The sequence below is a fragment of the Phoca vitulina genome, unplaced genomic scaffold, assembly GCF_004348235.1.
Source record: "Phoca vitulina isolate PV1807 unplaced genomic scaffold, GSC_HSeal_1.0 scaffold43, whole genome shotgun sequence".
NCBI classification, from domain to species: domain Eukaryota; kingdom Metazoa; phylum Chordata; class Mammalia; order Carnivora; family Phocidae; genus Phoca; species Phoca vitulina.
In genome coordinates, this window is record NW_022589746.1 from 14,089,268 (window position 1) to 14,105,781 (window position 16,514).

Here is a 16,514-nt window from a genome sequence, read left to right on the forward strand (position 1 = left end):
TAGACATTAAGGAGGGCACAGGATGTAATGAGCACTGGGTGTTTATAAGACTGATGAATCACTGACCTCTACCTCTGAAACCAATAATACATTATTATATGTTAATTAATTGACTTTAAAATTAAAAAATGGAAAAAAAGATAGGCAATTACAGGTGTTGGCGAGGATGTAGAAAAATTGGAATCCTTATAGATTGCAGGTTGGAATGTAAAATGGTGCAGCCACTTTGGAAAACAGTCTAGAAGTTTTTCAAAAATTCAAACAGAGCATCCATATGCCCCAACAATTCTAAGTATATACTATAACAAAGAGAATCAAAACCATATGTTCACATAAAAATTTGTATATGAATGCTCACAGCAGCATTATTCAAAAGAGCCTAAAAGTAGAATCAACCCAAACATCCACCATGTGATGAATGAATACACAAAATGCAGTCTATCCAAACTCTGGAATACTGTTCAATCATAAGAAAGAATGAAGTGCTGAGTCAGGCTACAGTATGGATGAATCCTCCAAAACATGCTGAGTGAAAGAGGCCAATCACAAAAGGCCACATATTGTGTGATTCCATTTATTTTTTATTTTTTTATTTTTTAAAGATTTTATTTATTTATTTGAGAGAGAGAATGAGAGACAGAGAGCACGAGAGGGAAGAGGGTCAGAGGGAGAAGCAGACCCCCCGCTGAGCAGGGAGCCCGATGTGGGACTCGATCCTGGGACTCCAGGATCATGACCTGAGCCGAAGGCAGTCACTTAACCAACTGAGCCACCCAGGTGCCCCTGTGTGTTTCCATTTATATGAAATGTCCAGATTAGGCAACTACATAGAGACGGAAAGTAGAACACAGGGTCCCAGGGGATGGTAGGGGAAGGTGTGGATCGGGGTGACTGCTAATGGGTATGGAGTTTCATGTTTGGGTGATGAAAATGTTGAGGAATTAGTGATTATGGTTATACAACTTTGTTTATGTACTAGAACCCACTAAATTGTACACTTTACAAAGGTGAATTTTATGGTATGTGAATTACATCTTTAAAAAACACACACTAAATACATGCATATTAGGAAAGAATTGGCATCTATTACTTTGGTGGTCATTTTATTCTTCCAATCATCTTGAAGAAATAATTACAGGGGATTCAGGTAAATCAAAGATTTACACTTAATTTTATCCAATTCAAAGTCATTTTGTTTCTTTCATTGATTTTTTTTTCCCTGTTACCATATACTTTACCCTTTCCTTCAAACCTATAGCATTTTTTTCCTTTCTACACTCGAATGTAATTTGAGAATAAAAGGTTCACATTAGCTTTAACTGCCAGTGCTTTAGACCTGCTGGCACCATGAACAAAAGGGATGGATTCTGACACTCAGAGAAGATGCTCTTATTTCCCTGCTCCACAAAAAGCCAAAAGTAAGCCCCATTGTTAGAGCCAGTGAGACCAGATTCACCATATGATTAATCACCCAAATAGAGGCAAAAATTCAGCTGGGAATGCACCTAGTGTGTGGATCAGAGGGCCCTTCCAGAGCTTGTTAAGGGCTTCAAGCTTATAATTTTCCCCTTCTACAATAAACTTCCTTCTAACATGCAGTAAAAATGTGAAGTTCAGGTGATGCTTCCTGTTGAAAGTAAGGTGATTGTCAAAATATCAGGCCAGTGAAAAGGCAAAAATACACGGTTTTATTCTTCAAGGACACACTGTTCTTCAAATTCCTCAAATGAGATAATGAAGGATAACCCTATGTTTTATCCTTTTGATCTTTTTGCTCTGTTAACAATTCTTGGGTCTTCCTATTTCTTTTTATTTAGAGAGACACAGAGACAGAGAGACAGAGAGTGGAAAGTAATGTGGTATTGCAAGGTCATGGTTTAAAAATATCTTGCCTTTTCTCAAGGTCTAAAAATATCTGTGATCGACTAAGCAACCAATTACTGTACATCCCAAATGCATGTTTTCACAGCTATTTTTAGGGGCAAGATTCAGTCACTACACATCCTGTCCACTCCAAACAACAGACAGACAGAGAGGGCAGCTAATGAGTAGGTAAGCAAATGACAATGTCTCCTTACTTTTGACTTTGCTTCCAAGACCCAAGTGGCTGCCTGGCTGTCTCCACTCTGGCGTCAAATAGTCCCCCTGCAGTAGGCAGACAATTTAAATTATTACAAGGCAATGTTACAAGTATGAACACTGGCACAAAATAAAGTAATTACATTCAATTAGCAGTCCCCAAAGTGATGGCCCAATACTGAGGGCTTTAGATGTTGCCTTTTGTTGACATACAGAAGCCAGGTAATGAGCCAAACATCAAAGTGTAAGGAGCTAAATTGCTGCTTAATTAGGGGAAACTAGTTCAGAAAACATGGGAAAAAAGAAAAAAAATGCTCACCATTTTCTTTTATATGTAGAAATTCAGATAATATGTATGTCACATTTCCCAAATAACAACAACTGAACACCCAAATATAAAAATGATCTAAGGAGAACCCCACTGGAATAAGGATGTTGTTATGTGTGTGTTTTTTTGTGGGGGGTGGGGAGCAGAGATTTATATAATTTGATGTCATGTCTGCACCCCTAGTGATTTATCTTCTCTTTTTAATAAAAATCTTTTCTTGTTTGAATTTTTTAAAATAAACTTAAATGGAATTATATTAGATTATGTAAATACTTTCTAAATCTCACTACCCTTCCCACAAATATCCTTTTGCAGGACACATTAAGTTTGTTGCTCTGAAGAACAATCCTGGACTCAAACATAGCCAGAAAACTTCTGAAAAATTAATAAGTATAGGGGAACCTAGCCTGATAACTAAGACATCATATTTTGTTTTTTTACATGCGCATTTTTTTCTGTATATAATTTATTGTGTGAAATAAATTATATGAAACAAAGTGGCATTGCTTCTTTAAGTCTTCAGATGGTTAATCAATAAATGGGTTGAGGAAAACAATTCAATCTGAATTTCACTCATACCAAAATACATTTCAGGTGGATCAGACATTTAAACAAGAAACATAAAACTAGCCACTAGGAGAAAATACAGGTTTAAAAAGAAAAACTGAAGAACTAACCATTATAGGATTGGCATTAAATCCAGGCCACAGAAGAAAATAAATGAATTTTAGTTACTGTAATATTAAAAATTATTGACCTTAATATTTAAAATTATAAGAATAAAAAAATTTAAAAAGATAAATGGCAAAGAAAACATATTTTCCATAAGTGCTACATATAAAAGGCTGATTACTTTAATACAAAAAGAGCATCAAAAAATTTAAAAATGGCCAATGCCTCAAAAGAAAAAAAATGAGCAAAGGATATAAACAGTCAGCAGGAAAGAACAAAATTCTTAAATATATAAGATGATTCTCAATCTCCTTTATATTTAGACAAATAAAATGAAAATTAGGTAGTTTTTTTTTATCAGATTTGCAAACAAAATATTTAAAACGTTTTGTGGCATGCAGACTACCCACACACAACTAGTGGAACTGGTTCCATCTCTATACAAGGCAATTTTGCAATATTGTCAAAATGTAAAATTCATATGCCTTTGACATCTAGGAATTTTCCTACATAAGCATAGGACATGTGCAAAGATATTTCTTGCAGTATTATTTATAACAATTGAAATAGAGTGTAGATGTATAACAACAGGAGAATGGTTAAATAGAGTATATGCAGCTCATTTGAAAGAACTATGCTCAACTATTCCAAAAAATAGAAGTGGAAGGAAAATTTCCAAATTCTATGAGGCCAGCATTGCCCTGATGCCAAAACCAGATAAAGATACCACAAAAAAAGAGAGCTCCAGGCCAATATCTTTGATGAACATAAATGCAAAAATCCTCAACAAAATACTAACAAACAGAATCCAACAATACATGAATTAAAAATTTTAAAATTAAAAAAAATCATTCACCATGATCCAGTAGGATTTATTCCTGGTTATGCAAGAGTGGTTCAATATTCCCAAATCAACTAATGTGATACATCACATCAATAAGAGAAAGGATAAAAAACATGTGATCATTTCAATAGATACAGAGAAATTATTTGACAAAGTGCAACATCCATTCATGATAAAAACCCTCAACAAAGTAGGTTAAGAGGAAATATACCTCAACATAATAAAGGCCATAGATGAAAAGTCCACAGCTAACATCATACTCAATGGGGAACAACTGAGAACTTTTCCCTTAAGATCAGGAATAAGACAGGGATGTCTACTCTCACAACTTTTATTCAACATAGTACTGGAAGTCCTAGCCACAGTAATTAGACAACAAAAAGAAACAATCCAAATTGGTAAGGAAGAAGTAAAACTTCCACTATTTGCAGATGACATGACACTCTATACAGAAAACTCTAAAGACTCCACTAAAAAATTACTAGAACTTATAAATAAATCCAGTAAAATCATAAATACAAAATCAATGTTCAGAAATCTGTTGCATTCCTATACCCTAATAATGAAGTAGCAGAAAAAGAAATTGAAAAAAAAATCAATTTACAGTTGCACCAAAAAGGAATAAACCTAACCAAAGAGGTGAAAGAAACCTACTCTGAAAACTATAAGATACTGATGAAAGAAATTGAAGATGACACAAAGAAATGGAAAGATATTCCATGCTCATGGATTGGAAGAACAAATATTGTTAAAATGTCTCCACTATCCAAAGCAATCTACAGATTTAATGCAATCCCTCTCAAAATTCCAACAGCATTTTTCACAGAGCTAGAACAAACAATCCTAAAATTTGTATGGAATCACAAAAGACCCTGAATAGTCAAAGCAATCTTGAAAAAGCAAAGCAAAGCTGGAGGTATCATGATTCCAGACTTCAAGTTATATTACAAAGTTGTGATCAACACTGTATGGTACTGGCACAAAAACAGACACATAAACAAATGGAACAGAATTGAAAACCCAGAAATAAACCATGATTATATGATCAATTAAGGAAGAATATCCAATGGGAAAAAGTCTCTTCAACAAATGGTGCTGGGAAAACTGGACATCCACATGCAGAAGAATGAAATTGGACCACTTTCTTATACCATACACAAAAATAAATTCAAAATAGATGAAAGACCTAAATGTGAGACCTGAAACAAAAAAAAAAATCCTAGAAGAGAGCATAGGCAATAATATCTCTAACATTGGCCATGGCAACATTTTCCTAGACATGTATCCTGAGGCAAGGGAAACAAAAGCAAAAATAAAACATTGGGACTTCATCAAAATAAAAAGCTTCTGCACAGTGAAGGAAACAATCAACAAAACTAAAAGGCAACATACTGAATGGGAAAATATATTTGCAAATGACATATCTGATAAAGGGTTAAAATTCAAAATATATAAAGAATTTATATAACCCAACACCCCAAAAATGAGTGATTTAATTTAAAAATGGACAGAAGACACAAACAGTTATCCAAAGAAGACATCCAGGTGGCCAAAAGACACATGAAAAGATGCTCAGCATCACTTATCATCAGGGAAATGCAAATCAAAACCACAATGAGATATCACCTCATACCTCTCAGAATGGCTAAAATCAAAAACACAAGAAATAACAAGTGTTGACGAGGATGTGGAGAAAAAGCAACCCTCGTGCACTATTGGTGGGAATGCAAACTGGTGCAGCCACTGTGGAAAACAGTATGGAGGTTCTTCAAAATATTAAAATAGAATTGCCTAGTGATCCAGTAATTCCACTACTGGGTACTTACCCAAAGAATATGAAAATATTAATTCTAAAATATGTATGCACCCCTATGTTTATTGCAGCATAACTTACAATAGCCAAAAATGGAAGCAACCCAAGTGTGTATCAATAGATGAATGGATAAAGAAGAGGTGGTGTGTGTGTGTGTGAATATTACTCAGCCATAAAAAAGAATGAAATCTTGCCATTTGCAATGACATGGATGGAACTAGAGAGTATTATGCTAAGCAAAATAAGTCAGTCAGAGATAAATACCATATGATTTCACTCATATGTGGAATTTAAGAAACAATACAAATGAACAAAGAAAAAAAAAAGAAATAATCAAGAAACAGATTGTTAACTCTAGAGAACTGATGGTTACCAGAGGGGAGGGGGTGGGGGGTGGGCGAAATATGTGATAGGGATGAAGGAGTGCACTACACTATACCATATACCTGAAACTAATATAACACTGTATACTAACTATACTAGAATTAAAATTTTTAAATGATAATACAGATTGAAACCACAATGAGATACCACCTCACACCGGTCAGAATGGCTAAAATTAACAAGTCAGAAAACAACAGGTGTTGGTGAGGATGTGGAGAAATGGGAACCCTCCTACACTGTTGGTGGGAATGCAAGCTGGTGTAGCCACTCTGGAAAATAGTATGGAGGTTCCTCAAGAAGTTAAAAATAGAGCTACCCTATGACCCAGCAATTACACTACTGGGTATATACGCTAAAGATACAAATGTAGTGATCCAAAGGGGCACCTACACCCCAATGTTTATAGCAGCAACATCCACAATAGCCAAACTATGGAGAGAGCTTAGATGTCCATCAACAGCTGAATGGATAAAGAAGATGTGGTATGTATATACAATGGAATATTACTCAGCCATCAGAAAAAAGAAATCTTACCATTTGCAACGATGTGGATGGAACTAGAGGGTATTATGGGTAAACAAAATAAGTCAGACAAATACCCGGTGGAATTTAAGAAACAAAACAGGTGAACATAGGGGAAGGGAAGGAAAAATGAAACAAGATGAAATCAGAGAGGGAGACAAAGCATAAGAGACTCTTAATCATAGGAAACAAACTGAGGGTTGCAGGAGGGGAGGTGGGTGGGAGGATGAGGTAACTGGGTGATGGACATTAAGGAGGACACCTGATGTAATGAGCACTGGGTATTGATATACAACTGATAAATCACTGAACTCTACCTCTGAAACTAATAATACACTATATGTTAATTAATTGAATCTAAATAAAATTAAAAAATCAAAAAGATAGTAAGATAGATAAATAAATACATTAATTAATTAATTAAAAAACTATGCTCTATATGTACATATGGATTGGAACTGGACTGGAACTCTTTGACACAATGTTAAATATGAAAAAGCATGATGCTTTCAGTACTAGACTATCATTTGTGTAAAAAGCAATAATACATATGTAAGTATTCTTGTCTATTACACTGTGTTATATGTGGAATCTAAAAAAAAAAAATATATATATAGCTACAGAGAGCAGATTGGTGTTTGCCAGAGATAAGGGAATGGGCTAAATGGGTGAAGGGGTCAAAAGTTATAAACCTCCAGTTATAAAACAAATGAGTCCCGGGGATGTAATGTATATATAGCATGGAGACTATAGTTAATAATAATGTATTTTATGTTTAAAGAGTGCCAAGACAATAGATCTTAAAAGCTCTCATCACTGGGGCACCTGGGTGGCTCAGATGGTTTGGCGTCTGCTTTTGGCTCAGGTCATGATCCTAGGGTCCTGGGATCGAGCCCCGCATGGGGCTCCCTGCTCAGTGGGAAGCCTGCTTCTCCCTCTCCCACTCCCCCTGCTTGTGCTCCTGCTCTTGCTCTCTCTGTCAAATAAATAAATAAAAAATCTTAAAAAGAATTGTTTAAAAAAAAAAAAAAGCTCTCATCACCAGAAAAAATATTGGTAACTGTGTGGTGATAAATGTTAACTAGATTCATTGCAAAGATCATTTTGAAATATACAAAAATGTTAAATCATGTTGTACATCTGAAACTAATATAATGTGTTGATTATATCTCAATTAAAAAAGACAACTTAAAAAATGATTGCTCTGTGTTTTTATACCCCCTCAAAATCTATAGATTGGAAACTCTGAAGTGTTTGAACTCTGTGAGTAATGAATGAATTGGTGATTGTGTGAACTGCTTAAACCCTTTAATTAGAAAATAATGAAAGAAATTGGTGAATATTTATTGTAAGTATAATCTCTATTTCCAATTTCTTCTGCCTGGTTTCCACAACCTTTACTCCATACTGCAGGGGCAACAAAGAGAGAACTAGAGAGAAAGAGAGACTTAAAACCATTTATTTTATAAAGTGGACATTGCTATAAAATCCAGAACATAGTATTTTTGCATGAACAATAATAGAAAAACAATCTAATATTCAGTTTATGACTTCCTTTTGCTCATTTATACATGGTTATATGGGTTGACATCATCAGAGCCTTAAAAGAAATTAGTTTTGTGCCTTGAATGAGGCACTATTAAACTTATGTATTCTTTTATGTTTCATAATTAAGGAAAACAACTTTTAGGAGTTTAATCTTCTACCTACTATCATGATTTCTAAAATAATTTTTCTACATACTGACAAAAATGTCCATTGTCATTTTAAATAAAACATGATATGTATCTAATTAATTGAGTAGTTTATACTTCATATAGATACTGATCAATTGTGATTTCCTCAACATGCCAACAGGGAGAAAAATCATTCCCAAAATAGAGAGGGTATATCCTTCTTTATTCTCCATCCATACTCTCTTTGCAAAATATCGGGGTAAATTGGAGATGGTAATTAAAGAAATCCCAAACCTCTTTCCTTCTCCAACTTTACCCTTAGAGGAAGAAGTACACTGACTTTAGACCACTGATCCTTCTAATATGTCCTGGGCGTCTTTATTATTACATGGCTTCTCCATCTAAAAGCTTTCCATCACCTGTAAGAATAATAATCCTCATCTTCCCTTTGATCAAGAAGTCAAAGTTACAGGAATCTCTTTTATCATAATAAAAGCAACAGTGCAAAGGATATGTGTGTTAAAATCATCACTTAAATATTATTAAAAGTGGCAGAACCTGGAAACAACCTAGATAACCAAGAACAGGGGGAAAAAGGGTACATTTCTGTGATGAAATACTGTGAATTATGAAAAAGGTGTCAGATATGTATCTACAGACCCAGAGGGTTTGTACATTCGTATTAAATTATTTTTAATATGAATATAGTAATTCCATTCTTATAAAAACAAACTTTAACCAAAAACCTATCATGTGAAACGTGTAAGTACATGTTTATAGGGCCATGGGGAAAGGTGGCAGAATCCACACCAAACCACTCTCCCCGGTCACGTTAGGTGGTGCTTCCACCTAGCGATCTCAATTCAAATTGATTTTGAAACTGAGAAAAGAGATTAGAATAGGAATCTATTCTAGAAATCAAGCCCTGGAGTGATTTTGGGATCAGTGTCTCTCTGGCTGTGCTCTCTGATTTCTTTGGCTGCTCTCTTTGAAGGTTTTGAGCACTAATTCTGTCTTCTTTCTGCTTTCTTCATACTGGCAAAATAGCTGTTGTAATTCTTTACCTCCTATCCCCACGCCTAGGTGTCTGTCTACCTCATCACTTAAGTAGGGGAACTTTGGAGAGTGGAAGATGGTGCTATTAATACTCACTGCAGGACAAGAGGCACAAACCAGAACACTCCCAGGCAGACTGGGAACTATGGTCACCCTTCGCATGTCACAACACCTGAGAGAGAGAGAGACGGCATTTTCTTTTACATTTTTAAAGAATTTATTTATTTATTTGAGAGAGAGAGAGAGAGCACAAGCAGGGGGAGCGGCAGGCAGAGGGAGAGGGACAAGCAGACTCCTGGCTGAGCAGGGAGGCTGATAAGGGGCTTGATCCCAGGACCCTGAGGTCATGACCTGAGCCAAAGACAGACGCTTAACTGACTGAGCCACCCAGGTGCCCTGAGAGATGGCATTTTCTGCCGGCTTTACCATGAGAGGGAAAACTAATTTCTCAGAAGACCTAAGTGAAATCCTTCTCAAGATTCACTGGCCTGAGTTAAGTAATGTTGCCATTTATGATCCAAATCCAGTGGGAATGCCAAATGCCGATTGTGTTTTTAAGCCCCTCAGTCATCAAATAGAGAGATAAATTACCTTAGACCAGCAATTTTCAAAGTGCAGTTAGGAGACCTCTGGGGGTCCCTTGAGACCCATTTTCCATAAAAATAAATTATTTTTGTTAATGTATAATGGGTTTATTGCTATTTTAAAATGATTGATAAATATATTTTTTTAAAGATTTATTTATTTGAGAGAGCGAGAATGAGAGACAGTACATGAGAGGGGGGAGGGTTAGAGGGAGAAGCAGGCTCCCCGCCGAGCAGGGAGCCCGATGTGGGACTCGATCCAGGGACTCCAGGATCATGACCTGAGCTGAAGGCAGTCGCTTAACCAACTGAGCCACCCAGGCGCCCCGATAAATATATTTTTTTAAATTTCTGCTTTAATTTATAAAAATGGTGTTTATCAACAGATATGATAGACCCAGATGAACAAAAACTCTTTGGAAAGCTTATTAATTCGAGGAGTGTAGAGAGGACCATGAGACCAAAAATTTGGAAACCCTTCCTTACACCAGTTATGCAGACTCCAGGGGCTTGGTAGGGGTTAGCTCTCTCTTGGGCAGATGGACCACATAAAATCAGTGTTCCATCAGAGAGGTCTCAGAGGGAATGGCTGCTGGATAGTCAGTCAGCACGGAAAATGGCCATGGAATAGAAATGGAGAGGTGAATTTGGGGCAGTTTATCAACATTTCCTTTCTTGTTTAATTGTCCCAAAGGAGCATGTGCTACTTCTGTAATTTGGGAAAATGGACTTAATTAAAATAATTAAAAATAATAACGCTGAGTGATTTTCAATCATCACAGCAAAATTAAGTTAATCTTCAACCATGACTAAGACCTTTTCAGTAGCAAGGATGAAGCAATAAAATAAAAAATACCAAAAAAATTAATTTGATTATTATATTGCACCCAAATCCTTATCCTAGGCATTGCAATATAATTTGAGTAAAAAACTACCCTAATTCTTACATAGTAATATAATATTTACTATAGATTTAAAGTGAATTTGCTTTCAAGTCTAAGTTGGAAAACCTAGAAAACTTTGTCTAGATTTTTTCATCAAGATAAAATAAACAGTACTGTTTATTTCTAGGATTTCATAATAGCGCTGGTTGAATATTGCTTAAAGTTAACAAAAATATTATTTTATTTTTATTATGTTAAATCAATGTTTCCAACGGACATGGTCCCTATTTCTAGTCTGATTTTTAGAATAAAATGTGGGATTTGTGTCAGGAAATTTGGAAGCAAAGGTAATTAGAAACTGTTGAATGTTTTTTCCCATCATTTAAGGATCGAAATTGAATTTTGTCAAATGCCCCCCTCATCATCAATTAAGATCATACTTTTTCTCCTATACTATTGAATCATTCTTGCTTTCCACATTTGAATCATGCCTCCTTATTCTGTAACATACCTTAAATTCACTGCTAAACTATTCATTAATATTTTACCTATGTTATTTTTACATTTATTTTCACAAAATGCAATTATTCTATGGTTGATATTCAGTATGTATCTTTATCAGGTTTAGTTTCAATGTTACACTTTGTAAAAAAGAACTCAGGAAATTTTCTCTTTTTCTCTATGTTCTGGGATATATATATATATTCCATAAATATATATAGCCTTTGTTAACTTTGAGATGCTGCATTATTTTCTATTACTGCTATCACTAGGTACCACAATCTTTGTATCTTAAAACAATACAAATTTATTATCTTACAGTTCTGTAAGTTAAAGGGTGACATGGGTCTCACTGGGCTAAAATGAAGGTGTCAGCAGGACCCTGTTCCTTCTGGAGGCTCTAGGGGAATCTGTTTCCTTGACTTGTCCTACTTCTAGAGGCTGCCCATGTTCCTTGGCTTGGGGCCCCTTCCTCCACCTTCAAAACCAAGAAAGGCTAAATCCTTCTTGGACTACACCTCCCTGACTCTTCTGTCTCTTCCAGTTAGAAGGACCCTTGGGATTATACTGGACTTTTTCCCTCCAGAGGAGCCAGGATAATCTCCCTGTTTTAAGGGCAGCTGATTGGCAATTTAGTGTCCATCTACAGTCTTAATTCCCCTTTCCCATGGAAAGTAACATGTGCACTGGTTCTGGAAACTAGGGTGTGGACGTTTGCTTATGGGCATTACTCTTCCTACCATAGATGTTTATCTGACAACCAAATGGAGCTACAATACAGTCATATATGCCTTTTATCTTATATACCTTTATATTGCAAAAGAAATGTATTAACCAGCAAGATGGGAGTTGAGTAGCGATAAGTTTTGCTACTCTAAAAAAATGCAGAATTACCAAATCAGCTCTCTCTATATAAATTTCAATCCTAAAGCATTCAGAAATAAAACAACTTGCTTAATAATTATCATATTCTTACAAATTTTTATAGTAATGGGTGTTCAAATGGATACAAACATATTGGTCATCAACTTTGTCCTAATTGTTATTTACCCAATTAAGCCTTTTTAAACAAAAAAAAATATTTAAGCCCCTAAATAAAGCCTTTAATTCTTTGGAGTCATAAAACTGAAAGCAGTGCTATGTTATTTTTTAAAGTGATATTTATCATCAAGTACTATAAGTTAATCATGAACAGGACACCAGAGAATGGTTTTACTCCTATTAAAGAAAATACCAACTGTTAATATCTTTGTCGTGTGTGTATACATATACATATATATGCATATAAATAAGAGGATATTTATAAACATTGACACATTCACATTTATGTGTGTTTACTGAATGTACAGTTTCAAGCCTGATTGATTAATAAATGAAGCACAATTTCCTGTCACTAGTATTCTTGATACCAATATATTTACTATATATATATGTATATATATGTCACTAGTATTAGAGTGTTCCTTTATTCCTTTGAGTCATAATACAACCACTTCTCATTATTGGATATTTGGATTCCCAATTTTACTTGTATTGACATAAACAAACTTGTATTGAAATCATTGCATATATCCTGTGATTGATTCTTGGGATAAATCCCTGAAAGAAAAATTGTCAGGACAAAGAATATTCATATCTTTTAAGGTTTCCAATATGAAATGAGAATCATTTTAGTCTTTGAAACCAGTGCTCTGTCAATTATTTGTCATCATCAACTTATACAGAAGGTTTGAATAAGGACATAGCCTTTGAATCTCAAATTGTGAAATTATTAGTATATCAGGACTACTAATTACTTGCATTTCAAGGAAGGATTCAGGGATTCCATTTTCCCGACTGTCAACAAATATGAAGCACTATTATCAGATTTACAGTGAGAAGAAATATTTCCACTATTTTCCTCCACTTTTGTTATAAGTAACAAAAAGATAAAATACAGGAAACAGTAATATTTACCGTAATTACTCTTAGTAGGCAGTGTGCTGAGTGCCTATGTTTCCTGGTTTGTCTAATCCTCACAATAAAGCTATGACTTACAGTACTGACCCTCATTTCACAGATATAAAAACCAAGGCATAGAAAGCCAGTACCTTAGGCCACCCAGTGAGGAAGTAGCAAAGTAAAGATTAAAACTGAGTCCATCCGACACCAGTGTCTGATCTCCAAAAGCAAAATCCTCTACTCCCTTGACCTCCCCCAGCTAGTGGTAGTAGTAGCAGTGACAGTAGGATTATCATTCATTCATTCATTCATTCAAAAGTTTCCTTAGTGCCTACCATGTGCCAGACTCTCTGCCAGCTACCTGGAGACTATAGCAAACATAGCAAACACAGCCACGTACCTTGCCAAGCTTACAGTCTTTTCGGCAGGGCAATTATTCAGCTGGTGGTTATGCTACCCTAGAGCGCACCCAGTGTTATATTGGGGGAATTACAGGGTGCCACATAACTGTGTTCTCTGCATTCCCAGTACTTTCTATTCACCATTATTGACCTCATTACATTGAAAAATAAAAATTTGTGTATGTGCTGGCTTTCCTCCTTAGACAACGGACTCCTTGAGAATTGGTATCTTATTTACTTTTGTGACCCTAGAAACTAACATATTTCCAAGCACACCGTAGGTGCCTAATAAATGGTTTTTGAATGGTTGATTATTATAACTAGTCTCTAATTAGGTAAGCAATTTCTGAGTTCCTTTTCTGTTACTCTCAATGATACATTATTTTTAAATGAAAATGTTAATTATGTGATTTATGCTAATCACCCTAATTTCTTGGAATTAAAAATAATGCAGTTCATTCACTCTCTCAATCAACAAATACCTCATTCACTTACCACATACAAAAATATTACTTTATGTATTGCAGGGAGGACAGAAATAAATTAGGCACTGAGTTCACATTTGGAATTTTGAGTCTCATAGAAAAGGTAAGATAGTATCAAAAATATCGAGATGACCATTCAGGGTGTGTGTGTGTGTGTGTGTGTGTGTGTGTGTGTGTGTGTGTGTGTGTGTTGCTACTATGGCAAGAGGTTCTACGTCCATCCTTGGAAAGAATGACTTGATTGGAAGGAATGGGGCAGTGACTCATTCGCCCAGAAGCAAGCGAGGCTCCCTTTCAGTCCTTTCTAATGACCGACCATCAGGCTTTGCAAATGAATCATCAGAGTGTGGAAGGAACCCTTTGTGTTGGATGATCTCTCAGGGCATGGGAGACAGTTTGCACGTTCTGTGGGGTGAGTATTTGGCCCTACTTGGATTCAGAGGCTCTGATGTGGAAAGGCCTCAGATAAGGATGGCTGTGTGGGCACCCAGATGAACTGGCCTCGGGAGCATGAGCAAAAGAGTGAGTCATAACCAAGCTGGTAATGAGGGAATGAAATCATGCTCAAAGCCACCCTCCTTCCAAAGACCAGGCTGGCCCAGGCAGGGACTCAGCATGAAACAAGAGCAATCGGCAGAGGAAGGAAGATCCCAACAACTCAGCAGCAGCACTCGAGCAGCAGGTGATGTTGGGGGCCGACTGAGATGCCAGTGTTTTTCCCAGGCAGGTCCTTCAGGGGTTCAGAGCCCTGAAAAGTTTAAGAACCTCTCACCTGCTCACCCCATATGTAAATCAAAGTCAACGCTAAACCATACAATGTAAAACTTGTATGTGTGCTAAAATTCAAGTACCTTTTTTCTATATTTTCAGATGAAAAAAATATGTACAAGTAAGAAAAAAGTGAACTTTCCTCATCTTGCTGATGTCCTATTTTTGCTGGTGGTAAGCCTTTGCTTACTTACTCTGTATCAAGGGTAAGCACTAACTTGTCCCCTCTTGAGAAGGGAAGACTCAGGACCTATTTTCTGGGACTCATTTTTCTGGATGTTCTAGGTTGGCAAATAGGCGGCATCAAGAATATGATTCTGGACTTCTTGCTCATCTAGACCTGTTCTGTGTTTCTAGAACCTAATTCTAATTTAATGTGAGAAGTAAACAGTATGGTCTCATTCGTACCCTGAGCAGTGTGAAACAACCCATATTTATTACACCTAAAACATAAGAGAGAAAGAGCCAAGAAGAATTTGAGAGATTTAAATAAATTTTTAATGGAACTTGAGAGAACAGAGGTAATGATGTCAGGAACCTGAAGGGATTTCTGGAGGAGGCTGTCTTTAGGCTTTCAAGATAAAGGAAGTGCAGGGATAACAGGGAGAAGAGCTTCTAGCTCCGGGGCTGAGAGGGAACCTGAGGAAGGAGCTAACTTGGAAGAACTGCCCCCCACCTTCCCTGCCCAAGGCTGGAATCCAGACTTCTCTGAAGAGAGTGTGGCTGTGCTCAGTGCATGGTGGATGTTGCTGAGGGTTGCAGGCAGAAGCTGTGAAGAAGGAAACCACACACTGGAGGTACCAGACAGGCTTGCTGGGAAGCTGCCTGCTGGCGAGACTCACCGGAAAGATGCCATGGCCATACTGGCGACACTGTTTGGAAGAGGGTGCGCTATGGGCCCCATCACACCAGTGACAGGGGAGTTGCCCGCCTGCCCACCTGCTGGCATGGAGGCCATCCACGGCAGCTGAACTGTTGGAGTCAGAGATACAGCAGCAGAACGGGAAAGAGACAGCCCTTCCTCCTGCAGTATGCCCCACGTCCAGAAGCTTCCGATAGGGCATTGTGCCAGGTGGCAAAAGAGAAATGGATTACAGGGCAAAGAAGGGCGGATTTGGGGCAACGAGGCAACAAACTGATAACTGGCTCTATATGTGTGTATATATATATCTCAAAATGTTGGCAAAATTACCTATGCTCTAGTTCAGGCTATAAGATCAGAATACAAGTTATCTGAAGTAAGCTGAAACTCTGTTTTCCAAAAATCTCATTAAGGCTATATCCACAGCTCCTTGTGTGGCACACTTCTAGAATTTCTCCATAGGGCTTACATAGTTACATTCTATTACTTAGTTATATTTTACTGGCTTGATGTAGTCAAGTGGGAACTGAACTTACTTCAGTTTTAATAGTTATACCCTGGCTCCCTAGACTGCCTTATCAATTGTGCCTACCAACCTGAATCTGCTGTATTCTTACTCTGAATTACAGTATTTGGCTGATGGTCCTCATGATTTTTTAAGTGGAATTGGGTCCAAATGAAGAGTATGTGATGCAAACTTGTCTTTGGAGTCTA

At 36.6% G+C, this 16,514-nt stretch overlaps 1 protein-coding gene across 1 annotated transcript in view; it reads right to left on the reverse strand.

Annotated features, from left to right (window-relative positions):
* The window catches only part of LOC116648355 (Krueppel-like factor 3), a 178,346-nt gene extending 162,344 nt beyond the window's left edge, over window positions 1-16,002 (reverse strand). The window contains 1 exon segment of the mRNA XM_032430297.1: window positions 15,781-16,002. Within this exon segment, the coding sequence (XP_032286188.1) occupies window positions 15,781-16,002 (222 nt within the window).
* Window positions 16,003-16,514: the final 512 nt, after the last annotated feature.